This window comes from Lonchura striata, chromosome 1, assembly GCF_046129695.1.
Source record: "Lonchura striata isolate bLonStr1 chromosome 1, bLonStr1.mat, whole genome shotgun sequence".
Classification (NCBI taxonomy): domain Eukaryota; kingdom Metazoa; phylum Chordata; class Aves; order Passeriformes; family Estrildidae; genus Lonchura; species Lonchura striata.
The window spans coordinates 141,236,787-141,256,269 of record NC_134603.1 but is presented as its reverse complement, the minus strand read 5'-3'; the positions used below and the strand labels follow the sequence as shown (position 1 = coordinate 141,256,269).

Genomic DNA, 19,483 nt, shown 5'->3' with positions numbered 1-19,483 from the left:
TGAGTACATAGCAGTGTCATAAGGGAAAAGGTAACATGAATAGAGATGTGAAGCAAGAAACTGCAACGTAGAATTTGAACAGCAGGGCCTGAGAGGGGGAAGCTTCTCTCCTGGAAAGAGGGGAATGGAGAAAAGGAAGATAATGAAAATAAAAATGGAAGGAAGTATATGCTAGATGACAAGTCATACAGTGGCTTTGATGCAATGGTGCTGCCAGAGTTTGCCAAGAAAGGAAGAGGGGAGGGTATGCAGCAAGAAGAGAGCTTTTCAGGGGCACCTGGAAGTTAGAAGGAATTGGAGAATTCAAGAATGAAGGATGGTCACAGGGAACTTTCAGAGAAGACAGAAGACTGCAAGAAGTGTCTGGTATGCTTGGTGTACCAGCAGTGCAAAGGTACTGGAATGTGTCATTGATTGGTTATTGACCTTCACATTTCTTTCCTTCTATGAACTTAAATCACAGAGAAGTGATTGAGAAAAAGCTTGTAAACACAGACTTTCGTCTGATTAGCTGTCTGACCATGTGCAATACTGTTTTTACTATTCACCTGTACACTTAAGGAATATTTTGGTTACTTATTCTCAAGATGAACTAATAAATTACCATTTAATAAATCAAAATATTTTTCAAAATTGAGCTAAAGGTGTATTGTCCTGATTGCTCACTGAATTTTTAAACTTCACATTGAAAAAAGCAATCTGAAACTGATTAAAATGAGAATTATTGTAGTGGGTTTTTTTCTTGGATAAAAGCATGATACTAAAAAAGTAGGGTTTATTCTGATTTTGCTCTCAGAAAATAAACCCCATGCTTAATTATTAGTTAACCTATTTTCTTTACCCATCCTCTAAAAAAATAATCACATTTTGACAGAGGAGAATTATGGAAAATTATGCTGAACAAAAGAGAAATGTTTAGAGGATTAGTTGATCTGAAAGAGAAGGAGTGATCAAAATTTCTGTAATAAAATTTGGAAACATTGTAAAATATATATGTGTCTTATTTGGCTCTGGAGGTGTTAAAAATTTTGAGTTTGAAAAATAACACTCTGACTTTGGATTAGGTATTTCTGAGTTTTAAATAATAATTTGAATATTTATGTAATTGTGGGTATGATTTTTGGATATAACTGTTTAACAGACCTGAGAATTGATGCATACATGTTTTGTTAGACTATGATGTAAGTAATGCTGGTGATGCTAATACATGGCTAAAGTATTTAAGTTATTTAGATATTTATTAGTTTCTTTAGGATGTCCTTAATCCTGGTTTTACTTCTATTACAGATTTTGCATTCACTTTTGTTAATGTGGGCTCAAACTGCTTTGTAATACTATTAAAATAAGAAGTATATTTCTAAAATTGGAGTTGCAGAGCCCCTTGGTGCAAAACATTTTTAATTGTTTGTTAGGGAGTGTTGAGGTTATTGGATGACTCATTGCAGTAGGTTTTGCTGAACTCTCATTTATAGAAAAATTGCCAATTTTTTCAGTATTTTGGGGGTCAGTAAGGTTTGTAATTTACTGTAGGTAGTTACATTTTTCAGACAGACTTTCAGGAAACACTGCCAGAACAAAACTATTTGTGCAGGTAATTAATGGAGAGGCTGTGGTACCTGCTGACAGCTATTTTCCAAGGAAAGGAATGGTTTGCAGCTAGGGGAAAAGTGTTAAAAGTGTGCCCAAACCAGTAACTCAAACTGAAAGAGCAACCTTTGATCTGAGACATAGTTTAGGTCACATTTTAATGAATAGCTTTATTAAACTAGTATATTAAACTAATATTATTCTGTCAGTTGCTACATTTTATTTGCAGAAAATTGGATCTGTCTAAGGGTATTGGACATCTACAACAGTGATGCTGGTTAAAATAAATCTGGTAGCTTTAGTGTGTTTATTTAAAGGAATGTTTTCGTGCATTTAAAGGCATGTGTTCAATTCAAACAGTGACATTAAGAATTGAAGTCTGGACAGAGCTTATGTAGGGGTTTTTGTGTTAAAGACAGAGAAGGTGCAGGTTGCAAAAAGCCTTGCCTCTGTTTTAATATTGGTACTTATTGAACATATTTCACATTTATCATGGCAGTGTTTTCAGGCTGCAAGAAACTTTCTGAAACTTAAACTGTAATACATCATAATATATAAATGAATAACAATATTACCAACTTTTAAATATCTTAATATAGTCTATATTTGATTTCCGGGGCTTTTTTCTATGTTGTATTGACACATTGCAAGAATTATTTCACACTTGTATTTAGAGAGGATTTAGCTAACAGTGGTGTCTAAATAAATGGTCCTGCTCCAGACCATGAAAGAATATTATGGGGAAAAACAGTCTGAAAAAGGAAAATTGTTATACCAGTTTCAGTGTTGCTGTTTGAGTTGTTAAGGCGAGATTTTTCCATTGACACAGGATTATGCTGATCAGGAGGAGAAACCTGTCTTGCTGAAGTTGTGAAGGAATAAAATTCTACGCTGTGCTCTTTTCCTTCTCCCTGTCTTCTGAGCCCTTTGAATAAACTCAGTCAAACATGAGAGAGGATCTCTCCCATATATATGAGCTTCTGGCACATTTTTGGAAATGTGTGGTCAGGTAGTGATTGAAGTTGTGTGTTTTCTGTTAATAATCTAACAAGGGAAGTGTCTAGTGGGAGCTCATCCTTGAAGAGAGAGAAAGAGAAAAAAATAATAAAGATCCACGCACGTAGCTTAGACACCAGTCACGAGGGCTACTCACTGGAAATAAGCCTGACTTTTTTCTGGTGTTGATCAAACTGCTGGAAATAGCCACCACAGACTGAAGGGGTAGTAATTTCTACTGTCTAAATGTTTTTCAGTACATTCTTAAATACTGTCTTTTTATCCCTTGTAGTCAAGGATTTTATCCTTTAGATAATCCCTTTTTTTTCCACCTGTAAAAATTTTCCCACAAATAAAGGCCAGAGAGAGCTATCTACTAATGCACTGACTTCACAGTCAGATTTGAGCCATGGAAGTAGAACTCACACTGCAAGATGAAATGATTTTAGAAGTATTTTTTTCCAAACGTCTGTTTGTTAAAATATGTAACCATAAATGTATAAATTAAATACCAAGCAGTTACACATTTTCAGTGGATGCTTAAGAGTGCCAAAATTTTTTACTGTTCTCAAAGTCTTTAAACAAAGTGAGGCTCTTTCTAACATATCTGTAGTGTAACTTAAATGAAATGGAAAACACTGATAGAACATTATACAGAAAAACATAGAGAAGCCCTTAATTTTTCTTATGAAGACTGATACGATGACAAGACCATGAGAAATTTAGTGAAGGCAGCTATTGGTCTTTTCAGTTTGGGGCAGTCCATGTTTTCTGTGTTGGTGTATTAGTTAATTACATTTGGTAATTGCCATAGATATTTCTCGGGGTTTTTAAGTAGACTTCATACAGAGAGATGCTTGTGATAGTTTTAATTTTCATTACACACATGGCTGAGTGAGTCAGAGGTAGATTCTTGCTTCTGCAGCATCTTTGAAGACCCATCATATTTATGCACATGTCCTCTGTGCAGTAATTCAAGCTGAAGATTTTTTGAAGGTTCCTGTTGCCAGCAAGTATGTACTGCCTGTAGGGGTGGCTGAGCAGCTTTGGAAGCCTGTCAGGAGCCACAAGTGAGTTCCAGTAGCCTGTCGGAGACTGTGTGATTAAGGAGGTGAAACCTTCTTCAGAAGAGTTTAAGAATTCACTAGATCCCCTTACATAACAGCTTCCAAAAGAGTCGACCACCATTTTCAATTCAGATTTTGTCTACTGAAACAGATTTACTTCTCCCAGTCTAGAAAACCCCCCCTTGGCAATTTCCTGTGCTCATTGGGTTTTGGAGTCTTGTATACATGTCTGTAGTCACTCAATTACTTGAGGCCCCATAATGAATACAAGACTGACTGGCTGTCAAATTTCCTGTCTCTGCATGAAATCTCTATCTGGTAGTTTGAATACTATTTGCAGACATTCTGGTTTAGTCCTGGAAATCAAGGTTATAGTCGTCACAATTGTAGCATCCTTTAGAAAAATAGGTTGAATGTTTCTTGTGTCAAACAACCTATGTTTATGTGTCCCATCCCCAGCCTGATGATGATTTGTAGCGTTGCCATGTTCATACGTTTTTTGTTTTTATCTGTCATAAATTAATCAGAAGTCTTCAGTCTGCTTTTCAAATGGAAGAAAATCAATTTATATTCATTAAAGTGCCAAAATATTGAGTAACTTGTAAAAATACCCTTTCAGAACTAAATATTTTGGAGTTTATTGAGGTTTGTGTGGGAAGTCTGAGGTAGAACCAAGACTTCATGTGTTCTGTCTCCAACTGCATGGCACTTGCCATAAGCACAAATTTGAAGTAGCTTTTCTACCTCATCTTTTCTCGAAAAATGACCTTGACTGAAATAAAGTGTATGCATGACTGATGGAGTCGCTTCAATTCAAAAGCATTAGGGGATGCTAGAAAGAAACTACTAAAGCTGAAATTACATGGAAGGCCATTCATCTTGGCACTCTGTAGCTGCCTCCCCCCCGCTTGCTTCATCCCGACCTCTGCCTGTTCTTACCAGGCCTGTATTCACAACGTGATCACTCACGAACAAGATTTATCCCCTTATCCTTAGCTAAGGGACTTCTCTTACGTGTGTGATATGCAAAAAAATGGTTCCCTTGGAGAGCTGTAATTCCACAATTTTGCAGTTTTGGAAGGTGCTTCTGGGAGGCTTCTGCTCCACTCCTGGCCTTGTGTAACCAGGGCATGTCACCCCAGTGGGTAATGTCACTGTAATGACCTTGGTGGTGACACTGACCTGAGCTGTGTCTGGCTTGGTGACCCTGCGGTGTGTGGGAGCTGTTGGAAGACAAGGGAGCATTTCTGTGCTTTCTACAGCCGAGGTTTTTCCCCCAATACCTGCCGTTCAACCAGACCGCCTTAAAATAGAGATGTCTTTCATTATGCAGATAAACACAGGCAGAAACAATTAAAACGATGCGTTTTGTTATTTCACCTTAATCCGTTTTTATTAAAATAATGAAAAGCAGAAGCAAGGCAGGCCCGTGGTGCCCGGCTCGGGGCTCCTGCCCGCGGCGTGAGGGAGCGCGGCGGGCGCGGCGCCGCCCGCGGCCGCCAGGGGGCAGGCGGGAGCCGCGCGGGGCCGGGCGCGCCGCGCTGCTTCCCCGCGGCGGTGCCAGAGAACCCGATACGGTGCGATCTATAGAAGCAAGGTACAACTGGAATAATGAAATTTCAAAAATAAGCCCTTTTTAAAGGCTGCTTGTAACAGTTCTGCTGGGTATTGTAAATGCCTCAGGTGCACTTGATACTGCTGTTACGTTCCTGGCCCTGGCTCCTAATTTTTATGGAAAGATGGATTGAACTTCAATTTAGGAATATTCGGTAATCCCTCTCAGGACATACTGTAACAGCTGGTATTTCTGTGTTGCAGCAAATCGATTCCATACAGCAGTCAGCAATGCCTATGGCTGGGCTCCGGCAAAAACTTCCAAGGCATTTTAAATGAAGTGAGCCAAAGAAAATAGCATCATCACTGCAAAAATGTAGCTTAATTTGCACATTAGGAAAAAAAAAAATCCTCATCCCATTCCAGCAAAATATTAAGCATTTTACTGGTAAGGATTTCATCAGGTCATTTATTTTTCATTAATATATATTTAGGATCAGGGGGCAATAACTTTATGCTGTATATAGATTTCTTAAATAATGAGGAGCTTGATTTTTTTTGTACTGAATGATTTACTGTGAAATAAAGAAAAATAAACTCATGGAGTTGAAATGCATTGCATATATGTAGATCAGTAAGTTTTTCTGCATTTTGCAGTGAACTCTTTTTAAGGAAAGTGAATTTCTGGTTAATAGTAATGTGCTTATAATGAGAATACCTTGTTTGGTTGGTTTTGGTTTTTTCCTGTTTTTTTTTTTTTTTTTTTTTTTTTTTCCTTTTTTTTTTTTTTCTTTTTAATAGGTGAAAGTACTTTAAGATGCATTTAAATCAAAGATGTTTCATTAGTAATCAATAATTTTGTTTTAACCAATTTCTTACACATGTTAAAGTAAAAATGTCTCTATCCTTCACATGGCTGCTCTGGTGTGCTTGCGCTGAGGACTGTCACTGAGTTTGGGACGGGACTCCTTTATATGTTAAACAGAAAACAAGCAGAATTAATGTAAAGTGAATATGTTCCTTCTTAATTGGTACAATGTGTCCTTGGCTATGATGTCTTTTTTTTTTCCCCTCTTTTAAACTGTACCCTGGCTAGCTTTGCGTATAGATGTTTTACAGCTCTTGTCATCATAAGATGAGCTTTCACTCTGGAATACTTAATTTCCTTATCCATGCTTTAAATTTTAACTTGAAGGACTTTTGTACTGATTTGATGAATGTCAAATTTTTTTTTTTTTGGAGCTGATTTTTTTAACTGTAATCTTACTTTCTTCATAAACTTCTATAATTAAAAAAAATCCTAAATCCTAAACAGTCTTAATAGATATGCTTTTAGGTTGTTATTTGGTTCTTTTCATTACAGAAGAATTTGTCCAGGGAGGTAACTTCTGCTGTTTTTACCTTCTTAACTAAACCACCCAGGTTCACTGGGTAAATGCCTAGGGGGCATAAAAAACCCCCATACTTCAAAAAAACCTGCCAGACTATTTAAACTGTAGGCTTATGCCTGGGACAAGTGAACAAGTAACTTATATCTAATAATTGCTTTAAAACTTATTAAACAAAATCTTGTGGATGGCCTTTAGTATGCTGCAATATTTTTAGCCATATGGAGACTTTTTTCAGTGAAAAACAAAATTTTGAATAGCATACAGTGTTTACAGCACCTGTATATCACTCTTCCACAACACTGTTGCCAAGTTAAAATGGGTCCAAAATATGCACTTTAAGAGCCAACATGACTTCAAAAGTAATTCTGATTAATATGAATGTGTTTAAAAAAAACCAACAAAAACCAAACCAGCAATAGCAGTGACAAAATACTCTTCTATTTGTTTATTTTCATTTGCTAAAGCAGAACTGTGCTGTTTTTTTTCTTCCAGGATTGTTTTTGTTTGCTGAAATCTGGGAAAAAAAAATTCTTATTTTCTGTTAGCTTCTACTTCCCCCTCTCCCTTCCTTCTCACTGCAAACGCATCAGTGTCTGCCCCGCTCTAAGTAGACATTTGCTATCTTAACTTGGAATTTCTTTTCGTATGTTTGCATTCCATTTTGTATTTTAACATGCTTGAATACAAATGCCTTCACTTATATTTGAAATTAATTTTAACTTTTGTTATATGTAATCTGAATTTTTCTCAGAAAGTAGTTAAAAGAATGACCCAAAATTTACTATCAAGTAGACCTCTACAATTATTACAAAATATGTGTTGAAAAAACACTGACTTTGTCATAATGAATCACAGAAAAATTCCTTACATGGTAATGGCTACATCGACTCCACGAATCAAACTGCTATTTACCTTAGAAAAGTATTTGCTCCAGTCCTACTTTTTACAGCTTCAGTTAAAATTTAGATTATATTTCCAGATTGCAAACAAAAATCTTAAATGACCTGACAACAATTGAAAGGAGGCTAAGTAGAAACACTGAATAAATTACCGTGCTAGTAAGCAATGTTATTTCCCTGAGATAAATAGTAGCAAAATTTGAATTACCTCAGTTATTCACAGTTTTAATAAAATACCTCACGTCTTTATTTTCAAAATGCCTGACACATTGGAGTTAAAGAGTATAATTTACACAAGAGATACGTGTTGAATTATCCTTAATGCAGAATGGAAATATTGGCTAGACTGAAGAAAACAAAACTTATTTCACCTGGAGGAAACAAAAATCTTAAGAGTCATAAATAAACGTCTAGTGCTTGGTTTTGAGAATCTTAAATAAAAGCTTATTTCATGATAATCATTGGATTTGATTACCTGCAGTAATATACAATTTAACAATGTTCTTAATTGTAAAATTCTATTTCTGTTCTTTCTAGGAGAAGCTGGGAGATAACATAAATCTTTGTAGACAACTTGGCTGCAAGCAGTTAAACTGAAATAAACTTCTGCCTTCTGGCTGCAGTGCTGATTTGAGGTTTCTGCGTGACGCTCTGCAGACTAAATCATGCCAGCGTTATCAACTGGATCTGGAAGTGACACAGGTACTCAGGCCAAGGAGGGGCCGTGTTTCCTCCACATCTTATTTGTTAAGTCTGTATTTCAAGTAAGATAATTAATTATGGTCTCACCAGATCCTTAATTTAAGACTTAAAACATAACCTTTTCTCTCTGAAGTTAATTTAGATACATGAAACACCACAGATAAAATATATTAATTTTGAAAAGTTCCACCACCACCTTCTTCCCCTCCATCCCCAACTGCCTAAAAAGAACAGATCCAAACATATATAATAGATGGATCTGAAGAATTTGGATTCACCTCTGAGCATGGTTCCTACAATGTTAACTTGAAAAAGGAGGAGGGAAAAAAAAGAGATGATGATATCATGCATGCCTTAATATTTGCAGCAGTCTAGACTATCCCCTCTGTGAGTTAGTTATCAGTGGAGTTATTTCTGAACACAGACTATTCAGTTTTGACAACTCTATAACAAATTAGGAGAAGAAAAATACTGTCTCAAGTTCAGTTCCTTCACTTGCCTTCCATATCAGAGCCCAGTTCCTGTCACTGACTGCTGGCAGTGGGATGCAGATACGTAGCTTTCCATAGTTTTCACCTTATTTTTGGCAATATTAGGTTATATTCAAAGGTTAAATTTCATCTTCTTGTTATCCTGAATTCTCTGTCTCTGACAATATTTTTGTCCGTTTGCAATAACTGAAGTTAGTATTTTTGCTTGAGAGTGCTTGTTAAAAAAGGGTGATCCAGCTGGGGTTTCAATACAATACAAAAATCCTGCTTTCCACCTCTGTGCCACATAGTTTTATGCACAAGAAGTAACAGAAGGATTTGGAAAATTAGGAGAGACATTTCAAGTCAGGAATCAAAAAAATATGTGTTTAAGTATGCATATAAGGAACTGCATTTGATTCTTATTTTTAGTAGAATGTACAGGGCAGTGCTTTTGTTTCCCCTACACATAAAATTTATCCTAGATGACAATATTAATCTTTACAATTAGGGTGTGCGTCTGTTTATTTGTTGCCATGGGGAAGGAGAGTTGTTTGGTTTTATATGCTTTTTTGACTCCCTATTCCTGTGTTTAAAGGATTTGACTATGACTTTGCCAAACCCTATCTCTGCATACCTTTCTTTTCTCTCCCTCTCCTCATGGAAATAAGTGAGTTGAAGCTGTTCAGTATGCTAAAGCTGAGGATTGGAAGATGTGTTAGGGTTTACTCTAGGCTAATTTTCTACTCTGGACCTTTGCTTTCTTTATCATGCACCCTTTTGTGTCCTTTCAAAACCTTCCTTAATTTTTACAAAATTAATATTTGTTTATTTTTAAAGATTGCAATATGTCCAAAAGTAATAGTTATGGATTTTCTGAATAAAAAAATAGAAGGGTTTCAAAAAGTAGAAGATGATCCTAATTTTGAAATATTGTGTGTTAAAGTGCCTCTAAGCATGTTTTACTGTGCTATTTAATCCATATGACAACGGAAACATACGTTTAATAATTAAGATCTGTGTTAAAACTCAGGTGTCTCCGTTGTCCCATGAAATTTATAGAAAAACATGATACATGCCATTAATATCTTGCTGTTAAATAATACTGCTTGTTAAGTCCTTTTTTGTTCTGCCTCAAGTTATAAGTTGTTTCTCTAAATAAAAATTAGCATTTGGAGTGGAGAATTTTTTTCTTCCACTTCCTGATTGGGCTGATATGCACTTAAGTATTTTTGGGATGGTTATATCAAACTGTCCTTTCTACCTTGACTATGATACGGGTGGTTTCTAACTGGAGTCCTGTTTTTCTGCTGTTACTCTCACTCTTTGATTAAAAAGTAGTGATGTGCATAAAATTTTTCCTGCCTCTGTTTCTGTGTGGGTAAGGAGTCTTCTTCTCACCCTGCCTGCACAGACTGGTATTGTGGTATGTGATGAGTTGAAACCGCCCTGTCTGGGGCACAGAGGACTTGGCAAGTCACTTAGTGGGACCTTTAGGACAGGGACATAACCCTGTTCAGTCTGTTTGCTAAGACTCTCTTTTGTAAATACAATCAGACAAAGTGGAGCATAACCTGTTTTTGTATCTGTTAGATGCTGGGAGCAATAAAAGTAAACCTGGATTTAAAAACAAATTAAAGAATTCCGAGAGGGTTTGTAAATAGGAATGCATCATCTGTGAATATTGAAACTTGCCATGTCATGGACCACTGGACATTCAGTCACCAGTATGGGAACATTATTGATTCAGATTTTTTTTTTAAATGGTCTGAAGTATCAGTTCATTGTCAAAAAAATAGGATAGTGTTCATGATGGGCTGTATTTGATGAGATAAATGTTTATCTGACTGTGTTCATTTTACCTTGCTTTTACTTTGTCTACAGCTTTTATTAGAAGTGGTACCATGTACTTGCAGCTGCTTTCTTCACATGCATTCTTTATGTACTTGATTTTGTCATACCATGTTTTAAACTGTATCTTCTTCTGAACACAAGCCATGCCTTTTAAATCTGTTTTGAGGGGCATTTATCAGGCTTTAAGCTATGATAAATCAAAATCATGGCTACACTATTTTCAATCTTTTTAAAAAAAGTTTGTTTTAATTTATTCGGAGTGGTATAGTGACTTTTAATTTAATCTTACACCTTACCAGGTTGATCTGGCTTCACTAACCTAAAGGCAGAGGACAAAGGCTTAGGTTCAGATGCTTCTTTCTCTTCCACTCTCCATTAGCCATATAGAAAACCTATCTTTATAAAATAATAATAATAGTAATAATTAAAAAGCTGCTCATTGTGTATAACATCTGTGTGACCCTTAAAGTTTATGGTCCTGTCAGTGTCAAGTCAAAGTTATCTTAAAGCAACTAGCATGAATGGAAGGCTGAGTTCATGCCTCAGGCTGGGTCCGAAGCTTTCAACAGTTTCTGTGTTGCAAAAGTCTGCTTGCCCTCTGTGTGCAAGCCTACCAAACAGATTTTTTGAAGACTGAACAAGAAGACTTGCATTTTTGCAGGTAAAGCAAATCTGTGAGATCTGGCATTCACTTATCTGCTATATTTAGGAAAGTGTAAAATTGCAACGCTGGCTTCACAGTAGTAGATGGCAGCTTTGTTGCTGACTTTGGTGGAGCCAAGATGACATCATTATGCTTTAAGTGTTGTTCTAATGTGAAAAACATCATAAACTTGTTGCAGAATTCTTTCCTACTAATGCTGTATCAAGCTTGCTTAGCTGACAAGCTTAGAAATGCTTTTCTGTTTGTTCTCAAAAACCAGTGCATGAACGTGCAAAGCAGACTTTGTTTTTGTTTCATATGTTGTCAGCAGGAAAATTACATTTATGGGCCAAGTTTAGGCACCAAGTAAAGCTGTGTGAGATTGCTTATATACAGTGAAAGTCAGAAGCAGTTCTTGGATTTGAATATTGTAAATTATAGAAAGAGAAAATGTGCGAGGGCTTATGTTAGTTTCTCCTTGAGCACATAAAGGAATGAGCACTGTGCCAGATAGTGGAGTTTTCTAAGTATTACAAGATTGCAAAACTGAATACATGTTCGATTTTTAATTTAAAAAATCCCCACATTTGTTACCAAATTTTAAGTTCATATGACCTTTAAAATACTCCTGGTTTTCATGCTTTCATCTCTGTTTTGTAATACTAAATAGATATGTGAAATCTGTTCTAAATGTTAGGTATTTTTCCCAAATGCATTTATAGTAGTGTATTTTCTAATTCTTTAGAATTAATCTCAGCCTCTGAAGTTGCATGCTGTTGATGTTTATATGTTGAATGCTGGTAGAAATATTTTGCTAGGATAGTTCATATGGATTGACTTCCCAGTGGTCAGAGACCACTGCAAGCAATGTGAAGTTAAAAGACGATTTTGCAGTCACTTGAACAAAATGAAAGCTGTCATGCTTTTATTGTTTTCATATAGATGTCTTCTCTTTATTTATTTATCAATGCATTTTGATCAGTTTTTCAGTTTCAATATGATGTTTTCTAAGAGGATTTGATAATAAAAAGGATAAAAAGGTGGAGAAAAAATGTAGTAATATGAAGCTAAGCTGAAAGGGGAGCATCAGAAACATCTCTAGCAGAAGAAGGACAAATTAATCTGAAGTGCTAAAATCTTAATTTTAGCCTTTTAACCCCATTTTCAGGGTAGAGAGGAAGATAGAAATCAGAGTTCTATTTTTACAGTCTGTTTAAAGAGCACAGCAACATAAAATGGTGGCTAAAGATCTGTCCATCTTGTTGCTACAAGATGAAGAGAAAGGGAATTTAGGAGAGCAATGAAGGAAAGTTTTCTGGGAGTTTTCTTCTCTTGGAGGCTTCCAGGGCAAAGCCTTGCAGGGTCATCACTTCCTGCTCCAAACTACCTTTACTTACCCACTGATATCCTGTGGTGGAAACAGAGCAGAGGGAAAGCCTTCACTTGCCTGTTTTACACTCTTGCTTATAACTTTAGGTGAAGATGTGCTGCAGCAAGTGTGATATGTAAATGATTTGGCTGCATCACAATTTCAAAGCTACTTTAATTCCTCTGCACATTGAGATGCATAGATATGGCCAGATATTCATGAAAATGGATATGACAGCGGAGGCAAACTTTATACTGAATTAATAAACAGAGCCAATATTTTATCCTTGCATTCTTGATTTCTCCCCATCTCCATCTGCCAGAGGCATTACATGGCTTTTAGGATAACATTCATTTGGAAGATTTGGGAAAGTATGAGATGTCTGGCTAGCTTTAATTGCAATCTGATTTAATTTTTAAAAATACAACTTACTGGTGTTGGAAAGGGTATTTATTTTGGTATCAACATATTTATGATGACTTGGAAAACTCGTTCAAAGTGAAATGAAACTTCTCTAAACTCTTCCATGTTAATGTTGCTAGACTTATTCAGTAGTGTGGAATCAGAAAATGCATCTAAGTGTATTTATTGATGGTAAACTATTTAAACTGTTACAGTTTTTGGACACATTTAAATACAAATGGTCTGGCAGCTGAAACAATTTTACCCCCTTTTTTTTCTGGTGAGCAGTGTGTAGTTTTGTAGTAAAATTGAAGGTACAGTAGCCTATACTGTTTCTAAGCAGAGGCTCTGTTAGGTATGGTTTGTTTGTTGGACCGAAAGCTGTAGCACACAAGTGGTTGGCAGTTCCAGTGGTGCCAGGTGTCCTTTGCTGAGAGCACGCTGCTGTGCTGTTCCCCTTAAGTGTAGCTGTGCCAGCACCCAGGTTAGCCAGCAGAGCCTACATACTGTGTGCATTTGCTGGAAGGTTCTGTGGCTTCTCAGCCCAATATCACATCAAATCCTGGCTGATTTAGAAGAATTAAACCTGTTAATTGGAAGGCAGTTTATTACTACTAAGAGGTTATGAGAAGCTTCCCTGCTAGCTGTTAGTTGTGTGTTGTGAAATACAGGGGTTCAGAATGGATTTTTTTTTTCTTAATAACACATTGGTTTAGAAAAAAAACCAATACACACAAAGAACACCTCTAAGCAATGTATTAGTTGTACAGATAAATGATGAAATAATTTAATTACTTCAAATAGTTTACTTTCCTAAACTTACTTTCAAAAGAAGGTGATGTGGTATCATGGAATGGTTTGGGCTGAAAGGGACCTTAAAGGTCATTGAATTTCAAACCACCTGCTGTGAGCAGGAGTGCCTTTCACTCTAGACCAGGTTGCTCAGAGTCCCATCCAATGTCACCTTGAATGCTGCCAGAGATGGGACAGCCCGAGCTTCTGGGAACAGCCTGTTCTAGTGCCTCACCAATCTCACCACAAAGAATTTCTTCCACATACTAACCTAAATTTCCCCTCTTTTCAGTTGTAACCATAACTGCTTGTCCTATCAGTACAGTTCCCGACGAAGGGTTCCTCTCCAGCCTTTCTTGTAGGCCCCCCTCAGATACTGGAAGTTTGCTGGAGGTCTCTATGCACACTCCTCTTGTCCACATTGAACAGCCCCAACTTTCTCAGTCTGTCAATATACTTGACTCTTTAAATTTGTATATTCCTATATTCTTCTATAAACTTTTAAATCAAGTGTGTGTGGTTGCGTATATATGACTGATTGTGTAATGGCATAACTTGTTTGAGTACTAATTCTTAAACTAGGTCCTGCAGTGAGTCATAGCACTGAAATAATATACTGACTTGATTTCAGGTGTCAGGACTGCCTAGGATTGTAGGACTTTTCCTTCCACACTCATGACAGATACATCCTGTATGAGATACATGATTAGCATGTATCTTGACTATGAGAGGTTGAGATACTTGGTAATCCAACACTCTTTCTATTATTCTTAGACCCAACTGATTTGAAAATAATGTTGATTTCTATTGTTAGAAGTCTTTATTCAAGCTCTTAATGAGATATTCTGTCTTCCTTTTGCAGATGTAAAATGCCATATTTAGGTAGTCCTTGCTGCCCCTCCGCAGTGCCAAGTATCTTACAACCTTGTAACTAAAGGGTTAAAACATGGCCAGTGTGCCCAGTGCCTTCCTAGTGCTGGAATGAGTACTTTCCTGACTGCCTGCCAGGTACTTGCTATTGCCTTCTCTAGGGCTGATGAAGATCAAGATAGAAATACCAGAGACTTGCCAAGCTGATGTCTATGGAAAGGACTGGTCAATTAGTCAAGGTTATTCAAGGTGCCATAGTACGTGGGCTTCATTGGAGGAGACAGGATTTAAAAAAAAAAAAATATTATATGAGTTTTCCACAAGCTGCTTGTTAATTTGTCTTTGATGGGTCACTTTAAATAAGTTTTATGTATATGTTATTCTTGCAGATAAAAGGTGGGCTTTTGAATACTCATAAATGTACATTTTATGAATTTGAAAATATCCATGTTGACACAGTGTCTAGTAACTGCGTTTTTGAGGGGGTTTGATTTTGAAACAGCTTTGACGTGCCATACAAGCAGGAACTTTACAGCAAGTCTGTCCCTGTATGGATGCAGATAGAATCAACTCTTTAACTCACATCAGAATGTTAACAGTATGTGGTATGTTAAATCTGAAATACACATGTTGAGACAAATCCTAAAAGACCAATAACTGTTTTAAAGAACTGTGTATTCTTTAGCTCTGGGAGCCAAGTGCCAAAATGAAAGACTTTTCCATTTTGAAGGAAATAATATTTTTTAAAGTGATGGGTTTAAATAATTACCCATTCAACATTTTCTGTCATAACATTGTTTTAAGGTGGGATAACAAATTTACTGTAGATTGGAGGAATAAAAATTCGACATAACTTTTAAGTTAAAATACTCTTGCCCTTATGAATATGCAGTCTTGTTCTTTGAGGACACAGCAAAATTCCTTTTTTCAATAGAAAAAATACACAACATTGGTATTTCTATTGCTCTGCCATCTGTAAGGATTTCAGCATTTTACCTGTTTTTGTGAATTAGAAAATAAATCAAAACAGCTATTTTTCCCAAAATGCTGATCTCTTGCATGTTGTAGTTATACAAGTGCATTATGTAGTTACTTGTGTTCCGTACTTCAAAAATTAATATTTTTTGTAGAAACACTAAACTGCAAAATTAAAAAAAGGTGCTTACTGGAATAAGTTAATCTATCTGGCTCCATAGAGAAAAATTGTTACTCTTTAACTTTTTGTAATGTCAGCAATCCCAAATATTCAGTGGAATTACTTAAGAGAACATAAAAATATAATTATTTGTAGCACATAAATTTGAGCACTTAGCGGTCTTTTTACAGCCTGAGTCTGATAGGACAATGCAGTATGTCCATCCCAATGTGCAGACATACTACATTTGTTTTTATTTGAACCTGTGCATAAATACTAATCTCAAATTTCAGAATGAAACAATTTTCAATATGTGGTGTTAGTGACTGATTTTGTTATTCAACAGCAAGGATGTCAGAATAAGTGCTTCTACTGCAATGATGCTTGATTGTGTGTAAGGCAAATGTCTGAGCCTTCATAGAACTGTAAAGTACAGTTCAAATGTGAAAAAATGCTAGCTTGTTATAAATGGCAGCAAATGGTCCTGATTATTTTACCTTTGACAAAGTGGAAAATTTAAAGGTTGGTTTGTCCCATTTTATTAATACAATAAATTTTTACAGTGTTGTTCTGGGCCTTTAGATATATGTTCTTTAGTGTTTATTATCCCTCAGTTGCTGTAAAAATTCTAGATTTGAAGCCTGGCATCATAGTTCAGAATGCTAATTCAGGAAATTAATTAGCATATGAAAGCAAAAGCACATCCATGTTTCCATTTCTTTTCTTACGCTAACCAAAACAAAGTTGGTGTTTTCTTGTAATATGCAAGAGTGATGGAACGCAGAGACCATATTTTTTATCATTTAGCACTAGTTTATAGCTTCCACAGACTTGTCCTAATAATGAAGCTATGAAGGATATGACAAGAATGGTGATATTAAATTTCTCTAGACTAACAGTAAATTTTTCCATTCTGATGTCAAGAATGTAGAGCATCTGGAATCTGCAGTGTGAGTGGTTCAGTACGGGAACAGTTTAATCAATTGCTTAGCCATTTATTCTCCTCCTAGGAACAAGCGGTCTTCTGTAGAATATAACACTACAAAGGAAGTAATTTTCTAAAACTGGAAAAATCTTTTATGTCCTGTTGTTTCTGATTTAAAAGGTTTCCATTGCTTCTTACTCTTAAATCCGATTGCATGTACAAATCTACTATACACGTTTTCAAATTGGAGTTAGCATTATTCTGCATTTTGGTCTTCGGATCAAATAAAACTAAATTGTATTAAGTAACTTTAGAAAAAGGTGAAGATGCTCTGAAGATAGTAACTGCTTAAGTGTGTTGAAAGAGGACAGTTGAAATGTAACTTTTACCCTTTTAGGTGTGATTGCATTGTGATGGGTCTTGGGGTTCCTCCTCCCAAGCTGTACGAATGACCAGACTTACTTCCCCTCTTAAAATTGTATAATTGTCTTACATCTCTAAGTTTAATCATATTGGTAGTTTTTAAATATATGCTCAGGTCTTCTGGGAATAAATTATCTTCTTTTAAAAATAAAATCAAAATAGATTAGTTTTTTTGTGTAAGTCATGTTTACTGATTTTTGACACCTGATGTATTTTGATACTAGTAAATTCTAATGGGTGCATGATTCCTATTGAATATAAATGCTGGTTAAACTTAGGCAAACTAGACTAAAAAACCCAAGAACCTAAGTCAAATAGCAAAAGTGTATAATAAAATATTTTTTGCAAGATACTCCACATAGTGGTGCCAATATTGGTATTAAAAATAACATATTTTTTTTCTTGGCTTTTAATTTTTTTTTAAAACAGCTTCTAGATAACATTTTTTTTAAAGCTCTGGGTTGTATTCATTTACGTTGTGGGACCTTTCAAAAAATATGAGGTCCAAGCATGCCATATGACTCAAGAAGGTGGGAAACATCAAAACTGAGACCAAAAGCAAAATCAAGGCCTGGCAGGCAGTGGTAGCATTCAGCTTGGAGGTGCTGAAACATCTCGCTCTGGGCTTATGTGATGAATATGCTTTTTTAATTTGCCAAACAACCTCTATTTTAGGGAGTATCACTATGACCTTTTGGAAAGTTAAGTTTTGGTTTTAGAAGTAATCAAAAGTGTTCAGTGTAGCATCCCTTCAGACTACATAATTTTAACAGCCTCTCAGTACTTAAACCATTGTTAAACTTGCACTTTTTTCCATGGCCTTTGGCTCTCACTTCTAGAACCACCTGAGATACTACTTAGAAGTTTCGCAGGAGTTTCAAGTTGATCTAAAGCACTCTACTATGAAATTCAGATTACTTCTATTGCTGCATGGCAGCATCTGTGTACAGTGAGATCTTACAGGTTTGCAGGAATTTGAGCTACATTCACGTATAGGAAAGATGCATATGACAATTTGGTAAGTAAAATTAGGCCAGTGTGAAGCTGCTGATACAGTGGTGTCAACTTCATTACCAGTTTACACTAGACAAATTATTGTGTCCCTGTCCATATTACAAAAGCCCTTTCTTTAATATGCCATGTGCTTGTAAAGTCACATGCCAGCCACAATTTTCACTGTGTCTTTGCAGTGGAATGAATAACATCAATATATTTCATGTAATTTAGACAAAAGTAAAAATCATGTTTTGCTTGGAGGTGTGTGTAGAAGATCCGCATACTTTGTTTCTTAATAGATAAAAAGCAGAACACCCATCTGAATGTTTTTGATTCTGTGGTACTGCATTGGTAATCACACAAATTTAACTTTAGACATGTTGTAGATCTCTCTCTTCTGTTCTCCCCAGGTTAATACACTAAGTCCTCCTTCTGCCTGATTTTTACTTGGCTCCTTGATGGAATTGTTTTTAAATTCCTGGCTACAGAGTGTTCAGTTTCAGGAGGAGTCTGAAGAGCAAGAGCGTGGTGTTCTCCAGCACCCTGCATGGCACAGTCCTCAGTTTCCACTGCTGCGGAGAAGGGATGGATTCTCATTTCCTTCTGGTTGAAAGCTATAAACACTGGACTCTAGAGCCAAAGCAGGGAAGAACTAGAAGCATGACCATGATATTGGATAAAATCAGTCAACACTTGTTTAATTGTCTTCACTTCCGCAGGGGAGTTGCACAGATGAGTGTATTGCTGTTGATCTGGAGTAGAGCACTAGGAACATGGAAGGGGCAATTCAGGGCAATACAAATAAGTAAAGCTCACAGAAACTTTTGAGCTGGATATGAAACTTTCATGTGTGTAAGAACCTGCAGGGCTCAGCGTTCCTGGAGTGCTGGCAGGTGGGGTTTTTCTCTGGGAGTTTTGTGTGTAAAACCAAAGTCTCATTATGGGCTGATTCAGTCTCCCCTTGTGTTGCTAATAGTTAATCCATCAGGAAATACAAACTGTCATTTTATTTTTCACTAGGGATTTGATTATCAAAGTGTTGAGGAGCAAGTTACAAGGAGAGAATACTTTTTATAGTTGATTACATGTGGAATTTAAGTAGATCTGATGGATCAAGGAAAAGAAAGCTTACTCTGTTACATGCCTTTTATTTGATGGAAGTGTTTGAAGTTACTGTTTTCTTTCTTCTGAATGTCACACAGGAATTGTCCCCAAGCAGTTATGCCACAGTGCAAGCTTACATAGTAAATTTATATTCCATTTTTCTGACAGCCTTCAGGTTATTTTGAGGTAGATATATTTACAGTAACAAAAGCGGCCAAGTGTAAGGAATTTTCAAAATTTCAAAAGAAAAAAAAATGTTTTCATTTTCTAAATGAAACTGTTTTTATAAATTGTGTGATAAAAC

The 19,483-nt window shown here is 36.1% G+C and overlaps 1 protein-coding gene across 3 annotated transcripts in view; it reads left to right on the top strand.

Annotated features, from left to right (window-relative positions):
- Window positions 1-19,483, top strand: part of MPP7 (MAGUK p55 scaffold protein 7) — a 147,282-nt gene that overhangs the window by 33,178 nt on the left and 94,621 nt on the right. For 2 of the 3 annotated variants that reach the window (XM_077788708.1, XM_021543033.2), the window contains one exon: window positions 8,032-8,196. In XM_077788708.1, coding sequence (XP_077644834.1) covers window positions 8,160-8,196 — 37 coding nt within the window. In that variant the 5' untranslated portion in view covers window positions 8,032-8,159. Of the gene's footprint in view, window positions 1-5,468; window positions 5,653-8,031; window positions 8,197-19,483 lie in introns of all 3 variants that reach the window. The other variant, XM_077788699.1, reaches the window with a different exon arrangement.